The sequence below is a fragment of the Artemia sp. Qi Xiang Cuo genome, chromosome 19 (assembly GCF_049724085.1).
Source record: "Artemia sp. Qi Xiang Cuo chromosome 19, ASM4972408v1, whole genome shotgun sequence".
NCBI classification, from domain to species: Eukaryota; Metazoa; Arthropoda; class Branchiopoda; order Anostraca; family Artemiidae; genus Artemia; species Artemia sp. Qi Xiang Cuo.
In genome coordinates, this window is record NC_142812.1 from 20,815,170 (window position 1) to 20,833,119 (window position 17,950).

The 17,950-nt window shown below is 36.1% G+C and overlaps 1 protein-coding gene across 1 annotated transcript in view; it reads left to right on the plus strand.

Annotated features, from left to right (window-relative positions):
* The window catches only part of LOC148940596 (uncharacterized), a 39,104-nt gene extending 22,579 nt beyond the window's left edge, over positions 1–16,525 (plus strand). The window contains exons 3-4 of the mRNA XM_089104974.1: positions 8,485–8,688; positions 14,552–16,525. Coding sequence (XP_088961100.1) covers positions 8,485–8,688; positions 14,552–15,213 — 866 coding nt within the window. The 3' untranslated portion in view covers positions 15,214–16,525. The remainder of the gene's footprint in view (positions 1–8,484; positions 8,689–14,551) is intronic.
* Positions 16,526–17,950: the final 1,425 nt, after the last annotated feature.

Genomic DNA, 17,950 nt, shown 5'->3' on the forward strand with positions numbered 1-17,950 from the left:
CCAAAAGAGATCGGGGGGGGGGCAACTAGCCCCCCTCTCCTTCACGCCCTGTTATCCTCAAACCCATCCGATAAGAACTTTGAGGGAGCCATTTTTTCAAAATGGTTCAAAGATCATATAACCGAGGGCAACTAGCCCCCCCCCCCCACGCCTTCTTTTTCGGAACCCGTCTGATGATAATTTTTAAATAAACAGTTTTTTAAGAATCGTTCGGAAGTCAGATAAGAAAAGATCTTATGTTAGAACAACCCCCCAGTGCCCGGGGGAAGTCGTTCTAAGTTATGTCTTAAAGACATATATGATTCTTATGAAAGGGATGCTTGTATAAACGTTCACTTTTTAAGAGTCGAGAGATTAAGGGCAATTAGCCCCCCCCCCCACACCTGTTTTCCCCAAACCTATCCGCTACAAATTTTGAGATTGCTGTTGGTGTGGTAAGGTACGGGTGTCACCACTTATTGGTGCAAAAATGGTGCTACACCATTTACTGGAGGAAAAACCTCCCGGCGGTATCAAATTTTATAATGGGATCCCCGCGCTTACCACAACGGTTTTGTAAATATAGGGTTTATTAGCACCCAATTAACAGTATGCCCTGCCCCCAGGGTATGATAACGTGATCGAGCGGTCAAATGGCCACTTTAAGGCCAAGAGTGTACCCGACCCGGATCACCAGTAAAAATCTCTAACTATCTCCTTGGTAGTAACGAACCTCCCTGTCAATATAATAATGACGGTATCTCGTAGCTGTGTTCCTACCCTGTCTGGGTTCCTGGAAAATTAGTACACAGTTGTAGAAAGTATCTTACTTGTAATCTTCCAAAGGTCACATACAACAAAGAGATTAGGCTTCCCCAAAAGGGGTCTAAATGCAGACTAATTGAAAAATTCATTCTGTACAACAACTTTTCTATGAGGTGGACCTTCGCGTGGCCTAGCGAATCCTCTCGAACCCTATTCTGATTTTTCTTGACTTTATATTTCAATGGCTCAAACCAGGTGGTCCAAAATAGAATTTAATTTAAAGCCTACTTACTGCAAATGAATCTACCTTAGCAACCAAAATTCAAATTCGGATTAAACATTATCTTATAGGCAAATATAACTATAGAAAAGAAAATGCGTCATTTATCTGAAAAGAAAAGAAACAGGGGCGGAATCCCAACACCACGCCCTGTAAGATAAATGACCACCCACGCGCCACGCTGGTCCACCCATACAAATATAACACTTAACTTCAAAATCACCAAACTTGTCTATCTTCTGTTCTTCTTTCTTTTGTACATCTCCACTGCAGCTAACCGTTGGCTTATGGCTTCGCGACTATACCATCCCCTTGGTTTGTACCATTGCCATTCCGTATTTCTGTCCAACTGTAGAGATCTCTTCATCAAGTTTTGGATTTCGAAGAAGGAAGAATCCACGCGATTTGTGGAACTTAATCTTGCACAGCAAAATAAAAAATTTCTTGCTCTCACGAAATTTACACTTGAGAGGAGCAGAGAATCAGTTTCTGGCACATTCGATGATGCCAGTCATCCTGAAAAATTGGCTGTACTAGCCTCTCAATTTCCATCTGTGGAAACAACCCCACATCTCAATTAAACTGTAATTTGCCCCTTGGCATAATTTTAAATAATCTCAGGCCAAAAATACAAAGGCCTCTGAATAAGATAGGGGTACAGGGAAGTAAGCAAAGAATTTCAGCGAACCATTATCCACTTCCCTCCGGGCTCTCTCCCTGGGATGTTCAAATGAAGAATGTGTGTTAATGCTACTCGAAGATGAAATTTGGATACATATCCCACTGAATACAATTTGTCGGAAATAATTGTCGGTTCCAATGAAGAGTAAAAACTATGAATAGGGTTACTGGAAAAAGGTTTGGGTGAAATGTGAAGTGACTGGGAGAGAGTATCCCCCAAGGGCTCTAGATCAGAGAGGCAAAACCTCGGTAAAGGGATCACAACTTGTCCGCCAGTTGTGCATTGAGAAAAATGGCTATCTTTCGCGACTTCCCGTAGGGGATCTTCCCAAATAGATTCCTCCCCCTCATAAAGGATCAAAATCTCTTTTGAGTTGATAGTACTAATCTCAGATTCCTTCCCAAGTTTTTCCAATCCAACCCGACATTCAATATCTCCCAACTTTTCCCCAGCTCTGTGTAGGTCGCTCATCTCTGTTTTGTAAGATAAGATAAGATAAGATTTATTCTTCATGAAATACACATATAATATTACATGTTATTAATCCCTCAAAGGCTCATTGGCCTGTACAAAGAGGGACGACATATGAATTACATACTCAGAGATAAAAAACAAAAGAAAATTTAAAATGATCACTTACTCACATATGAAGGAGAAGAAAAGAAAATATAGATAAACTGGAAACTATAGAAAAAATTAGAATAAATAAAATAAATTTATTAATTATATTAAATAGACTCAAAAAAAAAAAAAAAAAAAAAAAAAAAAAAATTATATTATTATTACTATAAGCGAATCCCTATCGTCGAAACAGAATTATGTGTATTGTCAGGTAAAACTAACATCATAATAGCTGTTACGATATTATTCATAACTCTTATCCAAAATATTAAAAAATCAAAACTTAAGCCATGTACAGCCCTTTTAGCTTGTATTTAAAACTATATAAATTCCAATTCAATCAACTCTGCTTATTTTTGAGGCTAGGTAGCAAAATTGAGGTTTATGGGTTATTTCAGTCATAAGGCTTATAATTATTGGACTGTAATAAAATGGTGCGAAAGCAATAAAATTTAACCCGTCTTCATGAATGCTACTCCTTAGTGAACTATACAAGTTTCAGCAATAAATATTGATAGTCATACCTGAGGTCAGGGAGTAATAGCGCAGAGAAGACCACCATAAAACAAAACTAAACATTCAGGGGACATCAACTCCACAAAAAAAAAAAAAAAAAAAAAAAAAAAAAAAAAAAAATTATTCAGTTTGATTCTTAACTAAATGGTCCTTAAGAATCCTCTTGAAAGTGCCAAACGAGTGGCATTTCTTTACTGAAGAAGGCAGGGAGTTCCAAACCTGATGACAAGCGATGAGCGGATTGAAATCTGACCGCACAGTGGGAGTAGGAGGAATGCAGATATTATGTGACGAACGAAGGTTATATGGAGCTGAATCAGAAATAAACTGAGGAGTTTTTTCATCTTGCTTTGTTCCTCATGGGTCTTGGACCTCTTTATCCCCCCTATTATTTATGTTATCAAGGCACGGCCCATCCAACTTTTTATTTCTCGCCACTGCAGGCTGAATCTCCAAATTTTGTCTCTTTCTTGCATTTATTTGTTCTTTTTCACTTTTCTCAATTTTTTCCATGGTGCAAAATAATGAATCATCGTTAAATCTGATTTGGACTCCATTGTCCACCATCTTTGACTGCATTACTTCATTGTAGCTCCGTTTAATATTTCTTTTCTCCCTTTTAGTTTTCTTTACTTTTACCACCGCAACAAATAGTTCGTTATCAAATGGGAACTGAATTCTGACATTTGGTTTTTCATATTGTACTAAAATTTCTCGAACTTAACGAGGAAAAGCGCTTAAAATAAATTTCGTCTCCTTTTTCTCTGGTAAAATCAGCGCTTCATTTAGGCAAACATTTTTCGGCGTCTCACGGTCGTTAAAAGTGTTCTCAAGTTTTCCATTTTCTGGAAATTTTCCCGAAACATCATTTTCGCGCGTCTTATTTTGACTATTATGTTGTCTTTTTACTTCCGCATCCCATTTTTGTGGATTATCAACATTTTGAACACGAGTATCAAGGATTTCGTTTTTCGACAGGGCGGCGCAGTCTCCCAATTTGTTTTATGGGCCGGTCCACCTCCCCGCCTTGTTAACGAAGTTGCGTATTTTCTCGTTACAGCATTTACTGTCTGATAATATCTCACTCATTGACCTTCCCTTATGGGCTTCACAAGCTTTAGTACGGGTTTCCATACGAGCCTGATGATATATTTCATTGGCTTGTCTATCTTTTTCAATGTGATCCATCTCATCCTGTAATTTTTTTATATACTATAGGTGCTTTTTTCTCTAATTTTTTATGGGCCTCTCTGGCTTTTCTTTCTTCCTCTTCTCTCTCCTCTCTAGCTATCCTCTCTTTCTTTTCTATCTCTCTCTCTCTCTTTCTTTCATTAAATTTACTATATATTGTGTCATATCTACATGACTGCTTTTTCGTGAGCCCCTACTGGATCTCTATTCAACACTGCTCCTTCTATTTGGACTATATTGATTCCGTCTGTTATTATTTCTTCCTAATTCATTTTCTGAATTCATTTGTTCCATATCTGTACTATCTCTAACCCGCAACTCCCCTTCATTTGGCACAGCCTCTGAGGGGTGAGTTCGTCTTGTTTTTTTACACATTATTTCTTCCTTGTTTATTTCGTACCCCCTCATTTTACCGCGTATACTCTTTTCCGAATATATTATCTCTTAAACAATTAGTCAGTCTTGGCAACTTCAACAATTGGCACACGCAAAAATTATAATACGCGATCACTATTGTGAATTATCAGCTCCGTGTAATGAGATTCAACAATTTTTCAAATAACCGGAATATCTAGACTTTATTAGGGAATAACGACTTCTTCCACAGCAAGTAGTTTTACGCGAGTAAAATATATCTCTGAAAAAACGAATTAACAGGGTTTGGACGAGAAAGCAAACTGAAAAACCGTGCGAATATTCCACTAGTGAATTGGACTAGTGAAGCTGGACTAAAATTCAAACATTCTGAACTACCCTGTAAAACAAATCACCTATCCTCCCTGGATACTCGCACTCCAAATATTATCTCCTCCTAGGCGGATTACTCAATAGGACAGGTGCCTCCCACCTTCCTTGTTCAATGTGCGTACAAACTGACAAATCCTCCTAAATTGCCGTCTTCAATACTCTTATAACCTTCGTCACTGAAGATTATATCTAAGACCGCAAGTTCACTCAAATAATACCCCATTTTTCAACGTTTTCTTATCTGTCCTTAAACCCTGTAATACTTTTCAATACGGAGATTCCCCCTCTGTAAACTCAACTCAATTAATTTCACGTTATTCTTTTTTATTTTTGTCTAACAAGGCACAGCCCATTATAGACCTTCATAATTCTATTAATGATTCCGTATTTTTTTCTATTTATGTGTAATCACAATAGGCTACTCTGTAGGCTAAATTAACTTGTCACTTCGAAAACGTGGAATTCTTTTACTATCAGTGCTGTTGATAGCTCCTTTTCTTGCTGCCACAAGTGTTGGTTTGGTAAGTTACGGGTGTCACCACTGATTGGTGCAAAATGGTGCTACACCACTTACTGGAGGGAAAAGCCCCCGGCAGCGCCAAATTTTATAATGGGATGCCCGCGCCTACCACACCGGTTCTGTAAATATAGGGTTTATTATCACCCAATTTACAGTATGCCCTGTCCCTGCGTATGATAACGTGATCGAGCGATCAAATGGCCACTTTAAGGCCAAGAGTGTACCCGACCCGGGTCACCACTAAAAAATCACTAGCTATCTCCTTGGAGGTAACGAACCCGCCTGTCAATATAATAATGACGGTATCTCGTAGCTCTGTCCCTACCCTTTCTGGGTTCCTGGAAAACACAGTTGTAGAAAATATCTTACTTGTAATCTTCCAAAGTTCGCATATAACAAAAAGAATAGGCTTCCCCAAACGGGGTCTAAATGCACACTAACTGAAAAATTCATTCTGTACAACAACTTTTCATAGGGGTTGACCAATCCTCTCAATCCCCATTCAAAATCCATTCCGCTTTTTCTTAACTTTACCTTTCAGTGGCTCAGACTAGGAAGTCCAAAATAGAATTTAGTTCAAAGCTTACTAATTGCAAAAGAATCTAACTTAGCAACCAGAATTCAACCTAGGATTAAAAAATTATCTTATAGGCAAATGTAATTACTGAAAAGAAAATGGGTCATTTATCTGAAAAGAAAAGAAACAGGGGTGGAACCACAATAATTGCATTTTTTTTAAATTGTTCAAAAATTGGATAGCAAAAACTGTGGTGTCGACACAACCCCCTAGGGCCAGGGGTGTAGGCTTTGTTAATGTTGTCCTAGGGGTGAATATGGTTTTTATGAAAGGGATGCTCGCATAAACTTCAGAGGGGGCTTCATTTGATTGGAAATTGAAATTTCTAGTTAACTTTTCAAGAGTCAAAAGATATCTGAGGACAACTATCCCCCCCCCCACACACCCTTTTGTCCCCAAACCCATCCCATAAAAATTTGGATAGAGCCATTTCGTTAAAAATAGTTCAAAGGTCAGATAAGAAAAAATTCTGCGTCGATGCAACCCCCCAGGACCCGGGGGCAGGCGTTGTAAGTAATGCTCTGGGGGCACATATGGCTCTTATGGAAGGGATGCTCGTATAAACTTTGGAGAGGGCTGATTTGATTGGAAATTGAAAGTTCTCGTTCCCTTTTTAAGAGTCAAAAGAGATCGGGGGCAACAAGCCCCCCCCCTCCCTCCCTTCACGCCCTGTTTTCCTCAAACCTATCCGATAAGAACTTTGAGAGAGCCATTTTTTCGAAATGTTTCAAAAATCATATAACGAAAACTCCGGGGTCGACACAATCCTTCAGGGCCCGGGGTAGGCGTTGTAAGTTATGCCTCGCGGGCATATATAGCTGTTAAGCCCAGCGGGTATATGCATAAATGAATAAGTAAATCTTAAAGCAAGTTATGCTGAAATTGAATATGCAAATCAAGCTTAAAACGAAAAAAAATATTTTGCTATTGAAGTATAAATGAAATCCAAAATGAATACAAATTAAACAAAGAATCAATGCAAGCAAACATATAATAGATACTAATATAAATGAATAAATAAATCTTAAAACGAGTGATACTTAAATTGAAAATGCAAATCAAGCTTGAAACGAACACAATTCACTGCAAACAAGAGTTTGGGCATCGCCTCCTTCTCTCACTGTAAAAGTCTAATACCTACTGCGTCATGGCGCTTTACTGAAAACTATATGTGTCTTCAACAGTCTTGGAAAATATAAACAAAATCAAATTGAATATTTGATATATAATGATATTAATTTTGTTAAAGATCCATCAGTTCAAGATTTTATTTCACTGTAATTTTATTTTCATTTGAATGCTGTAAGAACTGGAAAAGAAAATATTTGTAACATAATTCGTTTTCAGTGAAGCGCCAATGACGCAGTAGGCTTTAGGTTTTTACAGTTAAGGAAAGGGACAATTTTAATAGTCTTGAACAATTTTACGAAGAACTAATAAATTAAACTGAATATTTGATGTAGAATGATAAATTGCTGAAAGCTCATCAGTTCAAAATTTTACTGTAATTTTAATGTCTATTTTCAATATTAAATACAAAAGAAAATCTTTGTAATACAATTCGTTTTCAGTAAAGTGCCAGTGACGCAGTAGGTTTTAGACTTGTAAAGTGAGAGAAGGAGGCGATACCCAAACTCTTCTTTATTGTGATTTTTGTTCGTTTCAAGCTTGATTTGCATATTCAATTTAATTTTCACTCGTTTTAAGATTTATTTATTCATTTATATTAGTATCTATTGTATGTTTGTTTGCATTAATTGTTTATTTAATTTCTGTTCGTTTTGGGTTTCATTTATACTTCAATAGCAAAGTTTTTTTTTTCGTTTTAAGCTTGATTTGCATATTCAATTTAAGCATTACTCGCTTTAAGATTTGTTTATTCATTTATATTATTACTTTTTGTATGCTTTTTGCTATGATTGTTTATTTAATTTCTGTTCGTTTTGGGTTTCATTTTTTCTTTAATAGTAATTTCTGATCGTTTTGAGTTTGAATTTTAACAGTGATTTTTATCTGCTGATCTTAACTTTAAAATGGCCTTTACTTTTCTTTGAAAAACTTCTTTTTGTAAAGTATTTTTTAATTAATCTTTTAGAAAAGACAAATAAATGACCCCGTTCATTATTGAAACATTAGTACTTGTGTTTGAGAGTCACAATATTTATTCACTTTTATTGTATATTTATTATTTTAAGTGAATATTTATAATTTTTTTATTTATTACTATTATTTTATTCATTTGTATTTGTATCTTCAAAAGTCGTGGTTAAATTGAATACTGATGGTCTATGCTTGTTGTTGACTGGGTTATAAAAAAAAAAAAATTTACTGAGAAAAAAAACCAGTTTACCTATTGTCCTTCTGACTGGATAGAATGCCCCCCCTCAAACCCTATACAAAGTAAATTTCGAAAAATGAAATTTTCTTCAAATCTGGATTTAAACGAGGTTTTCGTAGTGCTGGTGTTCATTTTTCTAAAGAAAAATCGCAGCTATCGGCCCTTGGGTAATATCCTGGCTGTGCCCATGATGAATATGAACTTTCATTTCTTATTTTTGTCCACTCATTATTGTATCACCTCTATCTGACTTTGAAATTGATTTCAGCTCACTTATTTAGCAATGAAAAAGACGCCTACCCTGAGATCCACAGAGGAGATATTGTATTTATGAAACAAGTTCAGTGTGAAATTTCCCCCTTTGGTCCCCTTCCAAGACCCGTTGATGTCCGAATCTTTTCATCTAATGATTTTACTGTTGTATGTTTTCATCCTGAGATGGATATAGCTGATTCACATCCGAGGCCATCAGGTATGCAAAATTTTATATTCGATCTTATCGTCTGGTCGTGTAGACACATCTTAAAGTGAAAAAAAAAACACCGAAAAGAAAAAAAGAAGTCAGTCAGATGAAGAGTAAGTAGCACCTTAGCACTTTTGCTAATTAGCACTTTTTGGTCGATGATTATGAATAATAATTATAAAAGACAGTATTGAATATGTCGAATTTCATATGTTGAACGACTTTTAATAATTTACAACGCGATTTTTGATACGTGACAATGCGGATAGATGTTTTACGTTAAAAAAGATAATACTTTGCCTGGGATCTTTTCAGCAAAGTTCTGACATTGTTTTTGGCTGCCATATTCAACTTGGTATCAAACTACATATCTGCCAAATTAACGCTTATGTTGCCTGTAAAACGTTCTATTTTGTGACCAGCCTACAGCTATGAATTGCATCGAAAAGAAAATATCAAGGCCGCACCCAGAGGGGGGGGGTCGGGGGGTTTGAACCCCCCCCCCCGATATGTTTGTCTGACTCGTAAAAACGTAAAAAAAATGGATATAAATAAATTTTTTATGGGTTTTTTGAGGTTTTTTTGTGTAAACCCTCCCCCCACCCAGAATTTTTTTTTTTTTGTAAAAACCCCTCCGAAAAAAAATCCTGGGTACGGCCTTGGAAAATATACTGCTTTAATTTGATTCATTAGTTTTATTTACCAAACGATTTTTTTACTTGACGATTTGCAACAGATTTTCAGGGTATTTCTCAATTGAAGAAAAGAAATGAAAAGCAAACATCGAAGGTGTAATTCGGTAGAAGAATAAAGTTGAATTTCAGCTATCGAATGATAGCAAATTGTTTTCATTTAAGCAAAATATAATAAGAGAATAGCAAAATATTAATGAAATAACAAAATTTGATGCAACGATCTAGAAGTTGGGACCCCATGGGGTAATTATTGTTCGGATTTTCGTTGTGACAATTTTTTTTAAGCAGGTTTTCACTTTTAGCACCCAACTAGTGGCGGAGAAAAAAAAGAAGAAGACGAAGAATAAAATAGACACTTCAGTGCTTCCCATGCAAAAAAAGTGATTTTACTCGTTCTTTAAGGTGGAGGAATGTAATTATCCTGTATAGTGTTCTTGACCATGGTGATTCCAATGGTACGGTTGTCTGTTGATTATTCAAATTGTACGTCTAATTATTGGTGAAGTGCAAGAAGCAACATTAGTGGAAGTTTACTTTCTTATAAAAAGTTTAAAATTCTTTGCAGCATTACAAAAGAAAAATTGCAGTAATAATATCACGAATTTCTGTAAGTTTCACATCAATTTCACGTTAGCTACATCTTAAATTCTTTTAATGCCCTTTAATTTTCTAAAATCTGTTTATATTTCATGTAGGAAAATATTTCATAAATAATTGAATGTTATATCAGCAACCCCTCAAACATGCCAAGGATAATACAGGCATGGACACTTTATTGGACAGAATTATAGATCTTTTAAGGCAAAGTTTAAGAGAGGTGCGGAGTAAAACCCATATTTAATGGTATATTTTAACAAAAACCCACGTTTAATTCTATAGTTTCTTTGCCTACTTTGGACAGAAATTTTTTGTTAAGTTTATGTTGTATATTTTTTTAAACCAAAAATCGAACAAAGTTTAATTAAAATAAAAAAAAGTGTTTCTTATGAAACTAAAGAGCCGAGTTGAAACTAAAGACGGACAAAAATTACTGCCTCGCAGTTTATGCAGCATATTTTTGAAACAAATAAACTGAGTCGTGAAATTTCTCTATATTAGTGGAATTCTGAAAAACAAGTGTTTTACTGAGAACTAAGCTGGATTGAGTTTTTAGAGTTTCAAAATTAGGTAAATTTTTACCAAATCATATTATTGAGTTAGGAATAAAGTGAATACACTATTCGATGCCTTTTTTTATGCTGATTACGAATATAATAATCATTTCTATCGGAAGTAAATTTTAGCCCCCCCCCCCTATATATGCCAATTCAGGGTATATATTTCTCAATTAGGGGGGGGGGTAAAGTTTAAACTTACCTCACATTTACTTCAGAAATAAAATTTTCCCCCACCGCCCCTAATGTAGAAATATACACCTTGAATTGGCATATATAGAGGCATATATAAATGGTATATTCACTTTATTTGAAACTCAATAATATGATTTGGTAAAAATTTACGCAAAATTGGATGGTAAATGTATTGATTTCATGACCTGAAAAAAAAAAACTCAAGAGAGCCTTGTAAATTAGTCTTTTACTGTCTGCAGATTTTTCTGTTTATCTTTTTTCTGTTTTTTGTCGGTTTATCTTTTCAGTAAATGTTAGTTTTCAAATATAGGAAAATATCATTAGCAAGTTTAGCTGAAATATTTTTTTCGAAAATATGTTGTATAAGCTAAGCTGTTGCAATTTTTGTTCGTTTTAAGTTTCAACTTCACTCTTTACCTTCATCATAAAACTTTTTTTAAAATTAAACTTACATAAAAAGATGACAATCACTGCAAGGACAACAAGAAATTGAAATCCGTCTGATGACAGATCAAAACACGATGACGCTTTTTGAAATGACAGAAGTAATAACATCTTTTCCGACGACAGAGAAAAAAATGGCAAATTTGTAATGACAGAACAAAACGATGACCCTTAGTTTGAGGTTATAAGCCACTGTATGCAAAGATGCGACCTTTGTACATTTTCCCGAGCATATTTTTTTTTTCTTGCTCTGTTCCAGAGGTGATCGTATTGAATCAGTGGTCCTAGAATATTGGAAGTGGGAACATTCTAAAGGAAAATGAAAGTTATGTGACCCTTTTCAATTAGCAAACGAGATCGAGTCACTGCAGAGTATAAATTCTGAGGTATCCAATTGACTTAGAGTTGTCGATTAACTCTACTCAGCTTCCTAGTTTCACAGGATAGGTGCGTACACAGGAATTTAGACGGGGGGGGGGAGGGGTATTAAAGGAAAAAGTTTATTGATTGTGTTGAGTAATAAGGAGCCAGAAATTCAGAAAAAAATAGGAATCCAGAAGGCCCCGATCCCGGGGCCTACCCTATCTCTGCACATTTCTGTCAAAGGGAATAATATTGGGCTTTGGGGTATTTGTTCCTAAAAATGCAAATTATTTTTAAGCTTCACTTAACTGGGTTAGACCTTCCGAGGCTCCGTAAAACTGTTTACTGAAGTGTGTGTGTGTGGGGAGGGGGTCTGAAGACTCAAAGTACATTTTTAGGCTTGAGTTTACTCACTTCCTTTGAACACTGAGATGAAGAAGGTGGGTTTGGCCCTTACAATATTTTTTCCAGCGATTCAAATCCTTAGATTAAGGCAATATTTTGATCCTAGGCCTAAACATCCATCAGAACAGCCCTTACAGCTGAGTACATTTCTTTTTATTTCTGAGACTTGATAAGAGCCAATGGTCTTTCACCATGGAAGAAGAGTAAACGGGAAAAGATTTGATGAGTATTTTCCATTGTTTGGAACTTTAGACATCTTAGGCTAATTTAGTTTATGTAAGAATATTTTTCTGGTTGTGTAAAACTAAAGGATTGGGGGACGCTCGATGCTAAAGTTACAGATTGAAAAATTCAGGTCTATTTGCAGTGGTGCTGAAGCACCGGAATATGAAAGGCGGCCAATTAATGTTTGACATGTTCTGGCGAGGTAGGCAGCGTAGTAGTGCTGCCTAAGTAAAGAAAGTAGTGGCTACATTAATTTTTTCAGGGTATTTTGTATGGAAGGAATTACCGTAGAAACTTTGGATTTGGCTCATTCGATTGAACTTAATGATTTCCAGTGCCCAAATTCCATGTTCATTTAGCTGCCGCAAATTTTGAGTTAGCCATTTTGCTCACCATAATTTAAAGGTCCAATTATGCTTCCGGGTATGATATGACCCTCACAGCCCCTGGGGTCAGGGTTGTAAATAATGCAAGTGCCCCATTGTTTATATACAGTTTTTATTACTCGGAAAAGGCGGCATGTTTGATCCTGGGTGTATAAAGTTGTAATAGAATGTTGACATTTCAAAGAATCGGTGGTGGATCCAGGGGGGTGAGGGGGCGCCCCCCCCCCTATCGTAGTCTAAAATAGTGTAATTTACTTAGTTAACTCAAGTTTGCGTTAACTGAACTTGCTCCCAAAGCAAGTTTATCGGATCAACCTAAATTGAGCCCCCCCTAAATTTTTATCGGATCAACCTATTTTGCGCTCCCCCCTCCCCCTAAAAAAGTCTTGGATTCGCCCTTGCAAGGAATGTTGAACTAAATCAAAAGAAGCTATATGCATCCAGGTTGTCAAAAGAACTATCTTTTGTATCTCAGGAATGGCTAAGAGTATCAAACTGAAACTTGATGGGAATGTTAAGATTGATGTTGAATTGAATCAAAGACACAATATCCATCCAGGCTGTTAAAAGTGCGTATCTGCAATATTTAAGAAGGGCTAAGGGTTTTAAGTTGAAACTTTCTAGGAATATTGAGAAGGTCGTTTAACTAAATAAAAAAAATACTATATACATTCAGCTTGTCAAAAGAGTGGCAGCAAAAAAAAAAAACATATTTCAAGTATTTTCTCTTTTTTAATGTTAGTTAACAAACCCAAAATTATAGAATCTTCCAGGAATGAACCTCATTATATACTAAACAATAAGTGTGCTTTCATTAGTTCTTTTGATTAATCCTGGGTATCGTGATGATCCTCTTTCTTTTTTATTGTTGTTTATGTTTCGTCTAATAAAAACTAAACTATTCAAAATAAAAAATCGTTTTCAATAAAATGCAAATGACACTCAAGTCGTTTAGAGGTTTTAAGAAAGGGATAGGTAGCATCACTGAGATTTCAAACCTTGATTAGCTTTAAGATATAGCTGTTTTTTGCTGATTTTAGGAGAAATAAAAATAATCCTTCAAATAAAAAGTGTTTTCAGTAGGCCTAAAACGCAAATGAAGCTTCTGCTTTTAGAAGGCTTAGAGGTCGTTATTGTTATGACAACACTGCCCTTTGACAACTTTATGGTATCTTTGAAAATTACTGCGCTTCGATCTAAGGAATAAATTTCTAGTCTATGTAATGGTTTACTTTACCCTAAGTTTTATTGACCCCCATTAATCGTCTTTAGGGTAAAATATTTAGAAACTAAGCTTCATTGGAGCTTTTATTTAGCCAATAAATTTTCAATATATTTCAAAATTATGAATTTGAATTTAAAAAAATGTCGTGGATTGCTAGTCTTGGGGTCGTTGTTTTGTCAAAATAATTTCTTACGGGTGGTGATGGAAAATTACCAATTGTAAATTTTGCATTTAGATTCGAACCCTAAGATTAAAAGGTATAAGAAATTTTTTGAAAATGAAAGGGCTTGGAATTAAAAAAAAAGCTATTCTCCATCTCTATTTTCGTTTATTTCCCTTTGAACCAATGTTGCAGACGTGAATCTCCTTCTCATAACCCCCTGCGAGTAGGAACCGTGTGCTCTAACTTGTTTTGTTTCACCTACTCCCAAAAACCTTGAAAGCAGGTGCTTTCATTAATTTAATTATTAAGCTAAATATTCAGTTATTATAGGAATTCACTATTAAAATTAATTTTTCCGTCTGCAACCAGGTTTTCCTTGCTCGCTCGAGAAATGTAACATAATTTTGAGAGTAGAATGTTATAAGATTAGAACTCAGGTCAATCAAAGCTGAAATATCTAGACTGAGTCCACCCAGATGAGATTTATGAGAGTGCACATTGTTTGAAAGTAATAGAAGATACGTTTTTTCAGGCTGTGTTTTGTACACATATCAGCTAAAACTTGGTAAGTTTTAGTTGGCACATTGTTTGAACGTAATAGAAGATACATTTTTCAGGCCGTGTTTTGTACACACATCAACTAAAACTTGGTAACTTTATCTACAATTGGTCACGAAAGAAGAAGGAGAAACTTCCCCTACTTTTTTGTCAGATTCCCGCAGTTGAAACTATAACTCAAGGACAGAGCATGGATTATGGCCACGCAGCATCTGCCACATTTACAAACATTCCTGCGCTTGTCACAACCAATGGAGAAGGCTGCCGTCGTCCTTATATTTTTTACCTTTATTCATTAAGTTCTGAGTGGTGTGACATAAATAATACAAAAGTGAACAAAACTGTTTTAACTGATGGGGGAATAATTCTACCGAGAGATATTGATCTGGCTTATTCAGTAAAAGAAAAGAATTTACAGATGGTTACTAATTTGAACTTTTTCATACCTGAGAATTTGAAAGAAGCTTTCAATATATCTGTGGAACCAGGCCATTATTATAAATTTTCAAATGTATATATAAGCGATCGCTTCAATGCATATTATTTAAGTTTTGATCTTCCACCTGTGCTTAATCTTATGAAAAATTCTAAAGTGCAAGAAATAAATAGAAATCATCATATGGCCGATCTTATCAGAGAACGTTTGAAAGAGTTGCCTAAAGTGATTGAATCCTACGAAAAATTCTGGAAATGTGCTTATTTGAAGGTGGAGGATTTATAGAGTTCAATGCCATCCTTATCTGCAGATTTATTAGTAGTTTTGAGCAAAAAGGGCCTTGGTTGCCTTGGACACCCCCCCCCCCCTCCTTCCCATGACAGTGTCTCACATTGATCTTGATGATTCTTCTCTCTCACAAATCTTTTCTTTTTGTTATAGTGAAAATTTCATCCATCAGTCAATTTTATACGTACTGGTCTTAGTCTGAAAATTTGTTTTTATTTGCCAGAGATGCTCGTCTGTTAGTCGAAAACTTGGAAAATCTTGCCACATCTGTTGACGACGCTGCTAATCAAGCTCTTAACATATTCTCTAGCGCTTATATTCTGAAAATCTATGATAAGATTATAAAGAAAATTCCTTGCAAACCCGCTTCATCCCCGTAAATTTTGAAAACTTTATAGTCTATCAACATTTTTGTTTACAGAGGGAGGCTTTGTATAGACTGGGATGGAGGAGGCTTGTGTGTAGCTGTGTTGGCCTCAGGCGGTTTGGTGCTGTGGTGAGTTGTTAGTAGTAGTAGTAGAAGCATTGAATATTATAAATTTTTTAATAACGAATACTAAATTATTGAAAACAGCACTGTCGGCCCGGAAGTATTACGGTATCTGCCAATTTTTCATGCGGAAATATTCTGGCGGAATTATCCAGGGGCTATTTTCCGTGTGTTTTGATTTCTGGGAAATAATTTCCACGGGAGGGGGGCATTTCTACAGTGATCAAGAAACCGACGAGGGAATAAAGTCTTATTCAAATGAAAGATTGCTAAAGCGAACTTTTTAGGCTGAAGTGTCCGCAAGCAATTTTACAGGGAGGGGGGGATTATCAGCGAGGATGGAGCCGTCCGGAGGGAATTTGACAGGGGGAGGATTTATTTTACGTTCGATAAAATTTCAACGAAGTAGATTTCCGTGAAAGGGATTGTTGCCCCTTCCATATATGGAGGATTGCCACCTTCTTAATACCATGCTCTTTACGCTAAAGTTTGACTGTTCGTCCCAATTTTTTAATAGCGGTTACTGAAAAACGAGAGCCGTTTAGGTAGGAAATGGTTAAGGTAGGAAATGAGGTTAGCAGCTGGTTTTGTATTAAATCAGTACTTTAGCAGGTCCTGAGTGTGTTCTATCCCGCGTTATATGGCTTATTTTGATGGACTTTGTCTTAAGGAGTACAGGAACGGCAATGGGAGACCACGGAATCAAATGGGGAGGAATAAGTTTGAAAATTAACGTTAAGAAGACTAAGTCACTAAGGCTAAGATTTAGTGAAGATGAAAAGGTGACGTTGGGTAATGAAAAGATTGATCAGTTGGGCAGTTTCAATTGCATTGGTAGGATTATTAGTAAACACGGTGGGAGGAGTGAAGATGTTAAAAGAAGAATAGCCAAGGCTCAGGGTGTTTTTTCACCGTTAAAAAAAAGTTTGGAAGAATAGGAAGATAAGTCTGAAAACTAAGATTAGAATATTAGAATCTACAGTGATAACAGTGGTCAAATATGGCTCTTAAGCATAGACGCTCCGAAAAGCGGATGAAGATTTGCTAGATGTTTTCCAGAGAAATTGCTTAAGAATTGTTCTGGGTACCCGGCTTACTGTCTGTATTTCAAACAACAGGGTATACGAAAAATGCGGTTCAATACAGCTCTCTAGGGCTATAATGAAAGAAAGATGGAGATGGCTAGGGCATGTCGTGCGGATAAAGGATGACAGATTGTTCTTTTCGGTCAACTGTCTAGGGCTAAACGGAAAGCAGTTGTCGGCACGGCACGGCAACGGAACGGCACGTTGTGCGGATGAAGGATGACAGATTGTTCTTTTTGGCCAACCGTCTAGGGATAAACGGAAAGCAGTTGTCCTCATCTGGGGTGGGAGGACGTCATAAAGAAAGATTTAAAGGAAATGTGAACTTCGTGGACGGGTGTAAAAAGGGATGCTTTGAATAGGTTGGGGCGGAGGAGGAGCGTGTGTAGCTGTGTTGGCCTCAGGCGGCTTGGTGCTGCGGTGAGTTGTTAGTAGTAGTAGCAATTCAAAAAAGAAAATCCTATTGCCTGTTGCTTATGCATAGCATTTGTTACTGGGAACTAAACAGACTTTTTCGGGGAGGCGAATTTTCTCTGGGGGAATTTTCAGTGGTGGGATGTGAGAGATGCCCCCTCTTAAATACTTTGCTCTTTACGCTAAAGTGTGACTTTGTATCCCAATCCTTTACGAACAACAAGTGAAACACAAGGTTCGTTAAATTAGAACAAGAAGCTTTTTGAAAATTCTAAATAACGTTAGCGTGAAAGGCGAGGTACTGTGGAGGGGGTATCCTCCTCATATACGTAATAGTTTCTGTTCGTTTAAGTTTTAATATTGATTCTTACTTTTAGTTGAAAAACCGGCTTTTTTTTGTTTAATCATTCAAAGATGCAAACAATTAGGGGAAAACATTGAAATTCGGCTCTTCAAAAATAGCCAATAGTTTAATTTTTTATTATCTGGAGGCCAAACCCGTGTAATTTCAAATCTAGATTTTTGTTGTAAGTATTTATGTCATCGAAGCTTGTATTTATATTATTCAATGTTTGAAAAAAAAATATGCAAAATACTCTTTAATTATAATTTTTTTCATTGAACTTTGGAATAACGAAGAGTTAATTATTTTTAAAAAAAAAATGATAGGAGATATCGAAATCGATACAACAAATTTAGAAAGTTAAAACATTTGAAACAAAACAGTGGTACGCTTTGGTTACGT